This window comes from Protopterus annectens, chromosome 16.part0, assembly GCF_019279795.1.
Source record: "Protopterus annectens isolate FY-2018-M chromosome 16.part0, PAN1.0, whole genome shotgun sequence".
Taxonomy (NCBI): domain Eukaryota; kingdom Metazoa; phylum Chordata; order Ceratodontiformes; family Protopteridae; genus Protopterus; species Protopterus annectens.
The window spans coordinates 208,301,208-208,318,538 of NC_056750.1; the positions used below are offsets into that span (position 1 = coordinate 208,301,208).

The window sequence follows — 17,331 nt, forward strand, 5'->3', positions numbered from 1 at the left end:
ACGTCTTCTGCTTTTCAAGCTAAATTGCCCCTTGACAATATTTGCGCTACAGCCACTTGGTCTAAGCCTCATACTTTTATCACACATTACAAAGTAGATAAGGCTTCAAGGGACAGGTCTTCCTTTGGTTCCACAGTACTGAAGAACATACTTCCATGAGCCACCCAAGATTGAGGGTGATAGGGACGCTACCCATCAGTGAGAATAAATGGCGAGATTTAACAACTTCACATAAAGAAGTTATGTACTTACCATAACGTTCCATGTGAGTTGTTTATCTCACTTTTATTCTCATGTCCCTCCCTCCTTCCCCCTCCTGGCACGAATGCTTCCAGTCAATTTTCAGTCACTCATTCCTCTAAATGCGGTACTTGTAAACAATGTACCCACATATTTGACAATAGTAGTATTGTTTTGCAAAATGTAGGTCGTAGTACAGTACATTTTAGTAAGGGCAATTGCAGGTCAACGATGCTTGTGTATATTGCTATTTGTCAAATGTGCAATTGTTTTTACGTAGGGAAGACAGAACGACAATTGCGTCAGAGAATATATTCCCATCTATATAGCATACGAAGATTAGACATGAAAAATGCCCTTAGTAAACACATTCAAGAATTAGGCGCCACACACTTCTTCAAATTTGCTATATTGGAGTCTGTTAGAAGAAATCCTAGAGGAGGTGATATAAAAAACTATTTGTCTTTTAGAGAGCTTTGGTGGCAACTATATTTGGATGCCACAACCCCACCAGGTATTAATGAAAGTATATCGATTAAGTCTGCGTTACTGTTAGACAAATAAACACAATCTTTATATTTCTTATTTTATGAAGGGTCAAGCTTTGTGATTTAATGTCATATTTTGTAACTTTTTGTACTTTTTGTGCTTTTTATATTTGTATATATTTTCATTTGTTTTACACATTTGTATTATATGCACATTTGTATTATATGTACTGTTGAAACTTTTAAAAGTTTTTTTCTAATAATATGGGTATGCCTTTAAAATTTGCACTTCCTGTTTTGTAGGTGTCACTTTGGCGCCAGTTATGGTTTTTAAGGAAGTTATTGTATAATGTATGTGGTTCTGATGAAGCTCGCCTTTTAGCGAGAGAAAGCGCTAAACCATTAAATTTTAGTGATTTTATAATATCACTTGCAGTTCATTGGTTTCGTGTGGTTTGGAACTGTGAGATTCAGCAGTCGCGTGTGGTTTTTGCTGCCTGTTGTTGTTCGTTTGTGGTTCCTGCACGCTCTTTCAGTGGTTGCTTTGTTTATGAGAATGCGAGCATGCCATTAACACACAAACCGAAGGCTCATTCTACCAGAGCCGTCTCTACGTCTTCTGCTTTTCAAGCTAAATTGCCCCTTGACAATATTTGCGCTGCAGCCACTTGGTCTAAGCCTCATACTTTTATCACACATTACAAAGTAGATAAGGCTTCAAGGGACAGGTCTTCCTTTAGTTCCACAGTACTGAAGAACATACTTCCATGAGCCACCCAAGATTGAGGGTGAAAGGGACGCTACCCATCAGTGAGAATAAATGGCGAGATTTAACAACTTCACATAAAGAAGTTATGTACTTACCATAACGTTCCATGTGAGTTGTTTATCTCGCCTTTATTCTCATGTCCCTCCCTCCTTCCCCCTCCTGGCTGACTGTTGACTTAGAGGCTAGTACCATCCTGGTTATTCAATATTTCTTCTTCCCCTTTGAGAAGTGTTTCTTTGAAGAAATAAATAAAAGGGTATATATATATATATATATATATATATATATATATATATATATATATATATATATATATATATATATATATATATATATATATATATATATATATATATAAAATGTTGTTACTCGCAGCAATCAAGATCTGAAGTAATTCCAGCAGTGCATTGTGGGATAAGGGGCTTGGTCTCGAGCTACTAGCAAATCTTGAGCTTTGCTATCGGCCGTGTCGGAGCTGAGGATCGGTTCCGAACCCATCAGTGAGAATAAAGGCGAGATAAACAACTCACATGGAACGTTATGGTAAGTACATAACTTCTTTTTTGTTTCTCCTGTGCCTAAACTACTCCACAAAGCCAGCATTTGTTCATAAGCAGTCTCATCCTTCTACTAAACATGAAAAGAATGGCAAGCCGCCTGCTAAGGTATTTAATCAGGCTGGTAATCTGCCTACTTTTTTCCCCTCTTTGCAATCTGACAGTGAGAGGGTGCTGCATATTTTGGATGTTCATAGGCAGCTCAGGATTTATTTGGATAACACTAAGGCTATTAGAAAATCTGATCAGTTTGTTTCTTTTCATCCTAGATCTTTGGGACTAGCTGTATCCAAGAAAACTGTTTCTTCTTGGATTTCTAAGGCTATTTCCTTTTGTTACACTTTTCATGGCAATATCCTTCCTTCTTTAGCTAAGGCTCATTTTACAAGAGCTGTGGCTTCTTCTGGTGCTTTTTTCAAGAACTTATATACTAATTCTATTCTTGAAGCAGCTACCTGGACTTCGGTGCATACTTTTACCAAGCACTACAAGTTGGATGGTATCTCTAGAGCTAGGGCTGGTTTTGCTAGGGCAGTTCATCATGTCTTTTAGGGAATCTTCTGCTCCTTCCTCCTCCCAAGTGTCCTTTTGAGCTTTGGCATTCTCCCATCTGTGAAGAATACTGAAGCAGTGAATCTAAGGACATAGCACAGTTGTATAAAATCTTACCATAATGGTAGATGTGATCACATAATGGTAGATGTGCTTGCCTTCAGTGCTGCAGTATTTGCTCCCTCCCGCCATCCCCCTAGTCCTCGGCCTTCCTGGATGTACAGGTTACCTCTTGAGTTCCTTGGACTGGTGTTCCTACTGGGGAAATCAGTTTTGTAGATGGTATGCTTGAATGTCACCTTTATGTCCTATGCTATGCAAGGGAATCCCATCTGTGGGGAATACTGCAGCAGTGAAGGCAAGGACATCTACCGTTATGGTAAGATTTTACACAACTGTACTTTCATCAGATGAGGAACTGAAAGCACCATTGCAAGTGGTTAAAACTTTCTCAGGTGATATAAAACTGCCATTTGGCCTTGATAAATATGCAAAAACAATGTTTAAAGCAGGAAAGCTGTAGTACCAAGAAAATGTCAGTCTTGGACAGGATTTTAAAGAAGGGCACATCTTTGTATGGCCCAAAAATAGCAATTATGATCATATTAAAGAAGGTACGACCTTAAACAATGAGAGGGGGGGGGCACGCTAAACAACGCAATGACATCACTATAGAGAGTTTTGAAGAGGAGAGGAATTTAGGAGTGAGAACTAAATCTAACATTCCTCCAACTATTAGCGTTCCTTTAGCGATGACTTCAACAGCTCATTTAAATGGTGGAATGGAAGGGAAGCGAAGGCTGGAATCCATCGAGCAAGTGTCAACAACTTTTGTTCACTCGAGTGAAAAAGTGGAAGAGAGGCGAAGGCTGGAGTCCACCGAGGAAGTGCAACAAAAGAAAGCCACATCAGGAATACAAAATGATGGACAAGAAGGTACATCAAAACAGGTTTTTCACACATTTCCAATACAACTGAATACTTCAGAGAGACAATTACAGAGAGGCAGGTCGTACAGCATGAACTGCAACAAAAGGAAAATACCTACAAGCCCTCCAGCCCTGGGTGTATCTAAGAAGGCATGGAGAAAGGAAGTATAGTTTTAAATATTTCCTCAAGGAATCTGACTGAACATGAAAGAAATGTATTGGAAAGGGGACTTTCTTTTATTCCATCACAACGGACTGAGGTAACTGATACCATTTTAGATTTGCACATGTTTGGTAGGAATGTTTTGCTAAAAATGCTTTTTAAAAATCAGGGTGGTGAGCCTAAAGATGTTAATGTATAAAAGAAACCTAGTTTATTTATTCCACCCAGCCATCCAGTTATTGATGTTTTTATTAACATTTGTGAAAATGAAATATTTGAAAATGTGAATGGTAAAAACAGAACTAAAACTTTCTCCAATTTTAGCAGGGATGAATGGAATGCTTTAAAACAATTACAATCTGACAAAAATGTTATCATTAAGCAAGCAGATAAAGGTGGCCCAGTAGTTTTAATGGAGAAAATGTATTATGACACAGCGATGTATGAAATGCTACAGGATACCTCTGTATATGAAAATATCAGCCAAGCTGATATGGAGGGGATGTTATCACGATTGGATGGGATACTATCTGATTGTTTATTAGATAATACCATCTCAAATGAGCTATACGATTACTTTAAGGTAAAAGAACCTCTAGTGCCTAGCATACATGGTCTGCCGAAAATCCATAAGGATGTATATCAACCTCCTTTAAGACCTATAGTGTCAGGACGTAACTGGTCTGCAGAGTCTATCTCCATATATGTTGAGAAGAATTTAAGAATGTTAGTAAATAAGAATAGGAATATTCTAAGAAACTCTAAGCAATTCTTGCAGGACCTATATGTGTTTAATAATGCATATGAAAGACAAGATGGAGATCTTCTATTAGTGACACTAGATGTATGCTCGTTGTTTACTTGTATTCCGAATACAACCGGATTAGAATTGTTAAGACAATATTTGCTGGAAGAAGGGACATGTGATGGAAAGAAAATATATCTAATATGCTTATTAATGGAGTTAGTTTTAACCAATAATGTGTTGAGTTTTGATGGTAAGTTATATAAGCAGAAAGATGGTGTGGCCATGGGGACGGCAAGCACAAATAGCTATGCCAATCTCGTCATGGCCACATGGGAAAACAGGAATGTGCTTACTAATGAAAGATGGCCCCAGATCCAATTTTATAAACGGTTTGTTGATGACCTCTTCCTGTTATGGAGTGGTGATGATGCAACGTTAAAAGAATTTACTACAGAAATTAACAGCACTGACTTTCTAAAATTTGAGATGAAATACTCTAGACAGGAAATAGAATTTCTTGATGTAATGATTAGTATGGATGATGTGAATGGGATAACCACCAAGTTGTTTAGGAAGAAATGCCATAGTAATACTTTACTCCATAGAAGCAGTATGCATCCAGGACATATCTTTAAGAATGTAGTAAAAGGGCAAACCCTTAGGACTTCAAGGCTAACAGCCAGGGATGATGAATTTAAGGAAGAACTAACTAGTCTGAAACGCAGGTTTAATGAAAGGGGTTACACTGATAGTATGACCTCAGGTATCCTGGATGCATCTACTTCATGGAGAGATAGTATAGGTAAGCCATATTTTTCAATGCCCAATAATGATAGAACAGGTTATGTTCAACATAAAAATGAATCTGTTAGATTCTCTACTTATTTTACCAGTGATGTGAATATAGTAACCAATGTGATAAAAAAGAACTGGAATATATTAACACAGAATCCAGAAATCAAACAAGTTGTAGGGGAAAATCCAAGTTTTATATTTACGAAAAGGAAATCTTTGAAAAGGATGTTATGCTATCCACATCATAATAAGGAACAAGCTATGGCGGGAGTAAAAGGGACGGTTCCTTGTGGTAGATGCAATCAATGCATATACATAAATCATGAGAATGTAGTTACACATCCAGACACTAAGCGAATATATGATTTTAGTGTAGCAGCCAACTGTAACACAAACCATGTGGTCTACTTGGCTGTCTGTCAGAAATGTTCTGCATTTTATGTGGGCAAGACTGACAGACAGCTAAGATTTAGAATCAGGGAACACTTATTAAATGTTAGGAATGGTGTTGCCACTAATGCGTTAGCCAAACATGTGTCCTCTGAAGACAATGACCATAATTTTATGTTCTCAGTTATTGAGAGAATTATTCCTAATGAGAGAGGTGGTGATATAAGGAACCATACAGAGACCTCTGAAACTAGGTGGATTATCAGATTAAGAGCTAATAAAGGAAAGGGCCTTAATGATAGAATACCCTTGAAACCAGTTTTGAAGAATAGGAGGTTGTTCAAATGAAATTAAATTATTTTAATGAAAGACAGATAAACATATTAAATATATATTTTAATCATTTTAACTAATTCATTTTTAACTAATGCATTTTATGTTACAATATTTATTACGTATCTATACTTGAAATGTTTTCCAGTATGACTTTGTACATATTGTAGAATGACTGGTTTTACTTTAAGTGCTAATTACTTCAAGAATTAATTGGTTTGATTTGATTGGTTTGAATACTGTTTAAATATAGTTGAGTAGGAAGTGTTTGTTTGAAGGTCTGAAGAAGTGATATGTGTATCATGAAAGCGCTTACCTGAGTGAATAAATTTACCTTGGATTTTACCTACCTTTTATTTATCCTTGGACTGTGTTTAAACTAGGACATTCTGTGCCTTGGTTGCTTCACCATTTCTTTGTGGATTTTTATGAATTTACAATCATATTTAGATATTTTATTGATACATGTAACTCCATTTGATTTACAGAAGGAGCCATTTCTGGGCACATTGCCTGTGCTGCAAAGAGCACTTTTAACTAACATCAAAACTTGAAACAAGACTAATTCCATATACTTTTAATTATAGCCTGACTTAGGAATAGAGGCCATTACTGTCATGGTATTTGAAACCCCAAAAAGCTTGGAGAAATTGAAATTTGAGAGACCTTGGACTGGCTCTACTTTAGACTGAGACCACTAGGGTGGACCATAACTTTCCTCAGCCTGGGAGAACTGCAGGGCAGTCATGGTGTAGCATCATACTTATCACATCATTGGAGTACTTTTATGGTACACCCTGGCACCCTTCCTCATGACAGCATGCTGGGACAGGAATTCCAGGCTTACTGTGTATGCATGCTTACAAGCATATGCTACCCCTCTCTGCAGCCTACAAACAGAATAGCACATCCAAGTGTACAACCTGATTTTGTGCTTAGAAGTGCATTCTCTAAGCCTGTATCCAGAGTCATCCATGCAGTGACTCAAGCAGCTCTATGCTGGCCACTAATTCGTACATTCTCCACCTAGCTCTTGCACCACCCAGATGGCTAGTTGATCCTGGGTCATAGTGAAGACCTCATTACTATCTGCCACCGAGATGACTATAGGTGCCGATTTTCATCTTAGACACTTCACTCTGTGCTTCAGTCTGATTCAGTGTACACTGGAAATCTCATTTTCTCAAGAATAAAAGGGCACATTGTTTACAGTCAACAAAGATGCAACTTTTACATTTCCAAAGTGGACAGTTGCCAGACCTAGGCTGCATCATGACATCCTGTCCATTAAGATAACAAACAAGAGATGATACAAGATCCATGGTTGGCAAAACCCTGCACTCACCTTGAATGTATTTGACTTAATGCTAAGAATGTTAGCGCAATTGTCACTCTTCCAACATGGATCAAACAGCATGCAACATTGGCTGCAGGCCCCATACCATTATAGCTCACAAGATAGTTTCTGGACATGGTTTTTTGCATTTTGCAGCCCCGTAAAATACCTGAGAACAGCCCTGGCAATCTCCTACAGTCCCTCTGATATCTATGAAAGGTTGGTCACTGGTTCACAGGTCCATGGCCAGATAACATTCGCATTGGTGCTCCTGGATCATAGCTGGATTATTGTTTAAAATCTCCTTTCTATGCACCCTGACATTTGCTTCCACAGCTAAGGTGAAGTACCTGATTCCTGTATAAATTGAACATACCCTCCTGTCCCCTTTTTCAAAAAGGGATCAGTATTCCAGTTTGACAGTCCAGGAGTACTGCCCCACTGAGAAGGTCTGTTAACAATGATACCCCAACAATGTCCAGTTACTTCAACATTTCTGGCTATATCTCATCCAGTCTTGCAAGTTTCTCACAGTATACTTTGTTTAATCGCTACATGACCTCATCTAGAGAGACTGATCAAATGCAACAACCTGCTCTTAGCAGCTGTAAATCTTGCTTTCTATAATCAAAACAGTTTTTGTTACAATTCACCTATTAGTAACCTACAACAAAATAGATTTTGCAGATATGAACTTTATGGGGGGTAGTTTGGATTGAGTGTATTTCATTAACAACGCAGATGTTATAGTGGAAGAAACTTACTTTGCACCTGAAATGCTGTACATGCATTGCTTACAGTTATAACATACAGATGCAGAAGCTGCCATTTTTATCACAGTGTTTAAGAATTTGTTTCACTATCAACATACATTGCCCAGTGATAGATCTCTATTTTCATTCACATATCAGGGAGTTAAAAACAAGGACTATGACTACAAGAAGTACATTCAGTAAAAAAGGAGAAACTACAGATGTGGATATTTCCAGCACCACCATTCGACACTATGAATCAAGAGACAATTCCGATGTCCTACGGATGTTCACACAATGCCACATAGATTTAATTATACCTGCCTTCAGACGAGCATTGAAACAACCATCCAATATCAGCTTGCTTCTTGTGTGTGGTACTGTGGCCTATGTAATTACTCAGTCTGTAATGGCTGTAATGTTAGTAATGGCTGTCTTAGCCTTTGTAATATACTATGCATGCAAAATGGTGTATATAGATTTTATAGAGTTAATGCTTAACACTGAAATGGCTGACATAGAGGAACATTTCTTGAGACCCCCTGGTTCCTGTTTTTGGGTGGCAGAAGCAAATGGTAAAGTAATTGCCACAGCTGGATTGAAGAAAACTTATGAAAAACCCCAAACCTGCAAACTGACTCGTGTGTTTGTTGACCCTCACTACCGACGTTCTGGGTTAGGAAGAAAGATGATGCAAGAGGTGCTGGGTTTTATAGAACATAATGGATATAAAACTTGTGTACTAGATACCACGGTTTTACAAGTTGCTGCTATAAACTTATACAAAAAAATGGGATTTCGTGCATGTGGACAAATTTCATTCCCTGGAAACACTTGCGTTATTTTTTTGTCTCAAGTATACTTGCTAAAGTTTGAAAGACATTTTTAAGGTAATAAATCCCAATCAGAATGATGCATCTTTCCCTACTGCTCTGTAATTGCCAAGGTGAAATACATTTTTATTTCCAATGTGCTTATTTCACAACTAGATAAAGGTGGGATTTAAAACAGAACCCTCTGGACCAATGTAATTCATCTGACTGTAATGGAATGTATATATGTAATCTAGTAGCAATGAAACCAGTGCCTTAATAAAAAGAGTATATAGCCTTTAAAATTAAAGCCATTTTAAGAACCGTTAGATTACTTGCTCTTTTTTTTTTGCATAGATTTTACTTACATCAGTTTGTGCCTGACAGTTTTGCCATTTCTTTTTTGAATTTAGAAAACTCAGTTTCTTAGATGTACTTATTAACTTGAAGAATAACAATGAAAACAAATGTTGAATATAGTGTTGCCTGTTCCAGCAAAAGTAATGATATTATTTGACAGTACGATACTAAATAATTCTGGCTTTAGTAACAGGCTGTTGATAGTATGAACTGAATAATTCTAGCTTTAGTAACAGGGTGTTGCTAGTATGAACTGAATAATTCTGGTTTTAGTAATAGGATGTTCAAAGACATAAGCTTTCTTTTCCTGTTTTTTTTTTTCACTGTATGACATTTCACAAATGATCTCTGCATAAGGTATAAAAACATAATACAATGAAATAAAAGCCTGTTTTTTATAAATGATTTAAATTATTTCATGTAGCAGCTGCATATTTCTAAGTATTTTGATGTAGAGCTTAAGAGCTCTGTGAAAACAGTTGCAACATATATTTGTTAATTTGTGCTACTTTCTTTAAAATGTCTGGCATATCTAGAATTATTCTGTTTATAGCAGTGCTTAGCTCTTCATTGTTTGAAAAGAAGGGCTGGAATGAGGTAATGCGGTGTGAATAGACAAAGGCAAAGGTGTTCATGCAATCTAGATGATGCTCTTTATGAGAACACAGTCTGATATATGGGTTTATATGGGTAATATTTGCCAGAGGCTTCTGTAGTCCCAAAGAACATCACTCCACTTAGTAGTCCAGTGTCTCATACTCACATGCAACTTGAAAACATGCTTTCAGTATAATGAACAATACACACACACACACACACACACACACACACACACACGCGCACACACACACACACACACACACACACACACACACACACACACACACACACACACACACACACACACACACACACACACACACGCACGCACGCACACACACACACACACACACACACACGCACGCACACACACACACACACACACACACACACACACACCATATGCATACTGAGATATATAGACAAGGAATGTGGTCAGCTTCTTAATGTCTAAAGCACTGAAGACCATTTAATTGAGACGTTTCAACTGAGTGGAACTTAGAGAAAAAATCAGACAGGAAAACAAATCAGAGTTCTTCCTATGTGATACTTGATCACCTCATTTTTTTTTGACTGAGAAGGTACCAAGCTTTTTTCCTAAGTTTGCTGAACTTAGATTTTTTTTTTAAGAAACAGAGCATGGTATCTCCTGCTATGTAGGATGCATAGGAGATTTTGACCACCTCCCACTTAACCTAATAGCTTAAATGTGTAATGCCTGATTTTTTGAAGATACTTTTGGTTTTGTAGTCTAGTATGAATAGCTTTTAGTATATCATTCATTTATCACACAAATCATATCTCACTCTTACCCATAGGCCTATGGCAACATACACATGCACACATGCATATAAGTATACATACATATACACACAAACACAACTTTATAGATGTACACATCTGGAGGAACACAGACACCGCCTCTTCATCATCATACCAGTCCCCATTCTAAACACTGTGACAGTTTCTATTAAAATATGTAGGAGCCCTCCCATTTCCTGATCTGTAACCATCTGGACAACAGACTCCTCACAAGGCAAGTGACCCAATTTACTCTCAATTGCTCCAAACTGATATCTCTATTCCACAGGTAGGCATGAAGTCCCTGTGACCTGCCTGTCTACCACTCACACTGACAGAAACGACTGACTGCATGAACTAGACATTAGTTTATTCAGGCCGATCAGCCAATGGCTATGAGAGAGGGACAGGGCTCTGCTCATGTTTGGCATTTTACACCTGACTCTGAGTTTTTGTCCAATTGAGAAGGAATCAGAACATTATTTGGGAGACTTCAAGAGATTTTCTTTGTTAATTTGAATTAATTTGCTGCCAATATTTTCACATGTTTTACAAAATACCTCCACGATTCCTTCAAAAATGTGTTAGTGAAATTAACGGTCACAAAATAAACCTTTAATTGCAGTACCCTGGGATAAATGAGGCACTGGATCATCATCATCATCATCAGCCACCTTTTTCCCATTTCTTTTTCCTACATGGGGTTGGGGTAACGTGTTAACTGTCACCAACTCTGTTGATTCAGTGCCACACTCCTGCCTTCAAAACTCATGCCTGACTGTCTCAGGTGTTCTTTCACATAATCTATCCACCTCTTTGCTGGATGTCCTCGCTTCCTCTTACCTTCTTCCTGTCTGCCCCAAATCTTCCTCACCAGATTGTCTTCTGCTTTTTTGCATGTGTCCAAACCACCGTAATCTGTTCACTTTGATCTTTTCTGCAATTGGAGCTACTTTGGCTACTACTCTTATGTCCTCATTTCTTTGTCTGTCCCACAGTGTACATCCTACCACCCATCTCAGGCACTTCATTTCCATCACCTCTAGCTTCTTCAACTGCTGTGCCTTTACTGCCCAGGTTTCTGTACCATACAGCAGTACTGGTCACACCACTGTCTTGTATATCTTACTTTTCAGCTTCTTTGGCATTCTTCTGTCATAGCCTATACCTGACACTATGCCAGTTGGCTGCAGCCCCTCTGATTTTAGCTTTGACCTATTCATTCAGACTTCCCTTCTCCTCAGCCACCCCTCCCAGATACTTGAAGCTGTTAACCTGTTCCACTGTCTTCCCTTATATCTCTTTTCTCAGCTTCTTCTAATTTCCCCAATTTGCTGCCATTACCACCATCTTATCTGTGCTTAGTTTCATCCCATGTGCCTTCAGTTTAGCATTCCATTCTCCTATCCTTTGCTAAAGTTCTAACTCAGAGTCTGCTGTAATGCCACATCGTCTGCATACAGCAACTTTTTTAGTCTGCCCCCTCTGACCTGGAAATGGACAGCAGCCACAAATGCAGAAGCAGTGTGGTAAATGATGCCTGGATTGTAAAAAGTGAAAGCGCTAAGTCTCTGGTGATTTTATCCTATTAAAATGACTGCTTCTTGTGTAAGAACATGTTGGTTTGCCTGTTTATTTTTTTGCCCCCTCTGACCTGTTTGCTAATGTAGTCCATCAGCTGTATGAACAGCAGTGGGCTCAGAGCTGAACCCTGATGTACACCCACTCCCACTGGGAACCCCTCTGGGAGGCCAAACACTGTTCATACTTGAGTCATTGGGTCCTTGTACATAGCCTGCACTGATTCTACCAATGTTTCTGGGACTTCAAACCACCGCAGTACTGCCCAGATCAGATTTCTTGGGACCTTGTCATATGCTTTTTCCAGGTCTAGGAATGCCCAGTTGGACTCTCTCCTCATCTCTAGCTTCTTCTCAAGTATCTGTCTCCCTGCAACCATTGAGTCAATTATGCTGCTTCGTGATCTGAATCTGAACTGCTCATCTCCCAACTTACATTCTACTACTCTGTGTATCTGTTTATCAATCACCCTCTCCAGAAGTTTCATGCAATGTGACAGGAGTTTGATGCCTCTGTTTTGCCCACAGTTGTGGATGTCTTCTTTGTTCTTGTACACACTGGCATGAGTATGTTTATTCTCCAGTCATCTGGGGTACGCCTTTCTCTCCACCCTGCTATGAGTACCTTCAGGAGCCATTTCTCCCTTATCTCACCCAGCATCTTTATCATATCTGCTGTGACCTCATCTGAGCCTGCTGCTTTCTCTGACTTCATTTTCCTTAGTGCTGCTCTTACTTCTTCTAAGCTGAGCTCCTCTTCTTCTCTCATGTAGGCTGTTTCTGGGGCAGTACAGCTTTAGTGGGTTTTTCTAGCCTGGTCAGTCTTTTCTATCTCCCACTTCTTCCTGCACTCCTTCTTTCTTTTGATGGCTTCCTGGACTTCTGCATTTCACCACCAGCTTTCCTCATGTACCTTATTCCCATACCTGGCTATACCTTGTCTGTAGTCCTAACACATGCTGTTTTTAGGAGATACCATTCTTGTTCAACTCCATCTATTTCCTCCTCTTCTTGCGGTTCTAGAGTCCTGAGTAATTCCTTAAACTGCTGTATTTTCTCTCCAGTCAACTTCCAATTCTTCAGCCTGGTCTTTGTTGACCTTAGAGCCTTCTCTGACTACTGCTTGCAGCTGATTGTGGCAACTGGCCGTTTATACTGTGGGCTGACTGTTTCACTGGGGATGACTTTGCAATCATGGATTCTACCCCAGTGCCTTTTCCTTACTAGGAGGAAGTCTACCTGAGTTGCATGTTGGCTACTCTTGTATGTGATCTTGTGACTTTCTCTCTTTCTGAACCATGTGCTGGCTACTATCAAGCCATTTGCCAGACAAAAGTCTAGAATGGCTTCTACTTCTTTATTCCTGTTGCCCCACCCATGTGGAGCCAGGCAGTCCTCATATCCTGCTCTGTCTGTCCCGATATGTGCATTAAAGTCACCCATTATCAACACCAATTCATGTTGTCCTGCTCTATCTAGTAAGTCCTGCAAATTCTGTCAGAATGCATTCTTTTCCTCACTATCACAACCCTGTTGTGGGGCATAGGCTGAGATTATGAATACTGTCCTGTCATTATACTGGAGTCTGATTGCCATGAGTCTGTCATTAATTCTGATGATATCTCTCACTGCCTTCTGAAGCCTTGCTCTCACCACAATTCCTACACCATTTCTAGGCTGTCCCCCTCAGATTAGCAGAGTCTGGATTCCAAGCCAAGTGGTTTTTCCTCCACTACCCTTCCATCTCATCTCTTGGGTACATAGGATGTCCAGCCTCCTCTGTATCATCATGTCATCCACTTCCACGCTGCATCCTGTCAGTGAACTTACATTAAGCATCACAATTCTCAATTCATGTTTGGTGGGTTGGTTGGTTTTATGTCCAGCTTTCATTCAACAGAGCTATTCCAGGTAACCCAGGCTGGGCAACTAGACACCGTCCGGCCAGTAGCTTATTGACCCGAGGCTGCAGGGCTTTATGACGGGCACACACTGGCCAATAGGGGCACATATACCACTCCCACCATTAGCAAGGGTCCCTGGTGTAGGTCAGAGTAGGCCGGGTAATCAACCCACTTATTACCGGTAACTACCCATGCCCATTTTGGCAACATTAGTCAACATGACCGAATCACCTAGAGCATATTTTACACCATCAAGTGGCTAGCCCTGCCACGTAGCACAGTCTGTGATCTGTGTTCTCCTATCTTGAGGATAATGCGCTCCACAGTAGATGCCCAAAGCGGTTGGTCTGTACAACTCTTCCACCTATAGGGCACAATGTAGAGTCTGTGCTGCTTCCCACAGCTGCATTCATTGGTCAGTTTGAGATGGAAACACTCAGCATGTTTTTTGGACGTGGGAGAAACCCTAAGAAAACACAGGGAGAACATGCAAACTCCAAACAGGCTTTGGTCATAGGTCATGATCAAACCTTGTACCTTGTGCATGGGAGGCAAAGACCTTAACCATTATGTCAAGTGGTCTATAAATGAGGAACGGGATACCCTGATGTAAACTTGTATGAATTAACTTTGGCCATAAAAGTATTTGTTTATTGTTTTTGTGGTCCATATAAAAAAGTTTGGAAATGTAGACATATTTCTTTAATTAATAAAGAAATCAAGATAAATGACTGACAAACTTAATTGATAAGATAATTCTTCCGCTTATCCCATGGCAGTTTTCTTTAGTGCCTTTAGTTGCTTGGTTAACCATTGATTATTGTTGACATTGTATAATCTGCATATTCTGGATAAGAACTTGTAAGGGTGGGGGGGGGGTTGTTAGGTTTTCATCTCCCCATCTGGCGTCTTGTGAGCTGGGAATTGGGGACCAGTTGATGGTGGACAGTAAAGATTTTAGATTATTGATGTTTTTAGTGGATTTTGGTGTGAATGAAACAGGTTTGGTGGTTGTTTTAGCACTATATTATACATTTTGAAATGCCTAGGACAATGATCACTAAAGGAGGAGGGAAGGATTATATATTATATTATGAGTGAAAAAATGTTTCTAGAAGTATGAGCAATTAATAGGTGAAGTAGAAAGAAAAATGACTTTCACACTGCAAAACATGTTGTACAAAACCAAGAATCCAAAATAAAATGCACTGGTTCACAACCAAAGCTGTAGTAGTAACAACCACTTTATTTATTGCTTTCATCTAAATTCTGAAGGCTGCACAGGTATAGATGCTGTTGAAGTCTGTCTTCAACAGCAGGTCAAGTAGAGAGAGGTGATTTGATTTAAGGATCGGGCAGGTGGCTTAAACAAGCTGAATGACATCAGTATCATATAAATTTTGTAATGGCATTATTGTGATGGACTGTTTATCCATTGCATTTGACAAGGTCCTTAATCTCCAACAGTTTCATTTTTGATATTTTAATAACTTGGTTGTCCCTAGAACACATATGATTAAAACCAAAATATATAACATTTGCATGATGGGAGTGCAAGATATGCAAGAAAGAGTCCAGCAACATCAAACACAAAACTATGAATTAGATGGAATTACAACAGAAAACTGAGTATGAGAAGGAATTACCTCAAATATCAAATATCAAAACTCACTGTAATGCCCCTTATTCTGTTCATTAAGTTAATAATAATTTATAAGAAAAAGTAGTGTTCTTTAATGCTTTGATAAAAAATAAAGTTATCCTACACATGGAAGCTGATGTCACTAATGATAAAGTCTTGAAACTAGGTTATCTGACTGACAAAATATTACTTGTCAGGAGACTGTAATTCCAGCAAATTATGTTAGATTTTATTCAACTAAAGTTAGGAGGGTACTTTTAAAGAAAAAGAAGGACGTGCTTTTGTTCAGACTGATAGAGCAAAGTTTCTACAGTTAGTAAAAGTAGTTCTTTGGTACAGAAGAACATGCTAGGAACTTTAGACTCAGCTAATGATCTACTAGCAGGTAACTGATTTAACTCTTTTTTTAGGTTCAGGAGCAGCAACATAACTGGTTTAATTCAGCTTTAAGTAAAATAAGGGGAACAGATGGCTTTCTTCAACTCATCAGAAACAATTTATAGGGAAAGTCACAGCTTCTTCAACACATCTTAGTGCAAGCCACGAAATCGCGATCAAAAAGTACACATTTTTCTTGCAGGCCTGACTGTCAAAAAACACGTGTCTTATTTTTCAGGCTTATGCATCACAGCCAAACAAAGCATAGTCCTAGCTGTAGGGTTTTAGTCTCAGTGCCTATTTAGACAAAAAAAAATATTCTTTGAGATTTCTAGTACAAAGAGATTTAAGTGCAAGTAGTATTCCCAATTCAGGCCTAAAAATTCCCCGCCATTCTTTGTCAAAAGTTATATGCCTTCACACAGCACAGCATCTCACAGTCTCCTTTGTTTTGTAGTCAGGACTGAACTTTTCCACACACACAACTTTGTAATTCTGAATAACTGTTTGGCCTTTCTACAGCACTGATTAAAGGGGATTTGTCCATGTTAAGGAAAACAGGCCAGAAGTATTGCAGAAGCTTGGAGCTTATGGAGCTGTTATCATCCAACAGTTCTTGTGTATTGTCACTCTGATATAAAACTATCAATATAGTGTTGTTTTCTCATGTAATAGCAAACCTTCCTTTCAGCCTCAGGTTACATAACCCTGTATTTCAATTCCATAAAATTAAAATAGCCCATGACATAGCAGCTACACAGTTTCTGCATAATATAAGCTTGGCCAGTTTAGTAATGATTCACTCCTTGTTCACTTATTATTATGTGTTATTGTCTGCACTTAACTCTGTTACTTAAGCTGTTTTGTGTGACCTTGAGATAAATAACTGTAGTAAAGTTCTAACCCGATTACATATTAACAAAAAATAAGGTATGTGTTCCTTATAGGATTTCATATCAAGCTGCTCTTAATTTTGAAACAGCAATCCTATCTTCATCTTGGCATTTACTAGTCTCTTTTGTTTTGTTTTACTAGTCTGACACATTAATAAGTTATTGGTAAATGCAAGATCCAATATTAGTTTTATACAAGCCCATAGCTAGATTTATGCAAGCTTGTATAAGAATAGATTTAACCAGATTTATTATGAAAGCACCAAGGCTTTAAGTATAGTCTGTTCTGGATTAAGGTATGTTTGTTTC

The 17,331-nt window shown here is 38.6% G+C and overlaps 1 protein-coding gene across 1 annotated transcript in view; it reads left to right on the top strand.

Annotated features, from left to right (window-relative positions):
• Positions 1–9,193, top strand: part of LOC122790772 (N-acetylaspartate synthetase-like) — an 80,865-nt gene extending 71,672 nt beyond the window's left edge. The window contains exon 3 of the mRNA XM_044058385.1: positions 8,212–9,193. Coding sequence (XP_043914320.1) covers positions 8,231–8,941 — 711 coding nt within the window. The 5' untranslated portion in view covers positions 8,212–8,230 and the 3' untranslated portion in view covers positions 8,942–9,193. The remainder of the gene's footprint in view (positions 1–8,211) is intronic.
• The last annotated feature ends 8,138 nt before the right edge of the window (positions 9,194–17,331 follow it).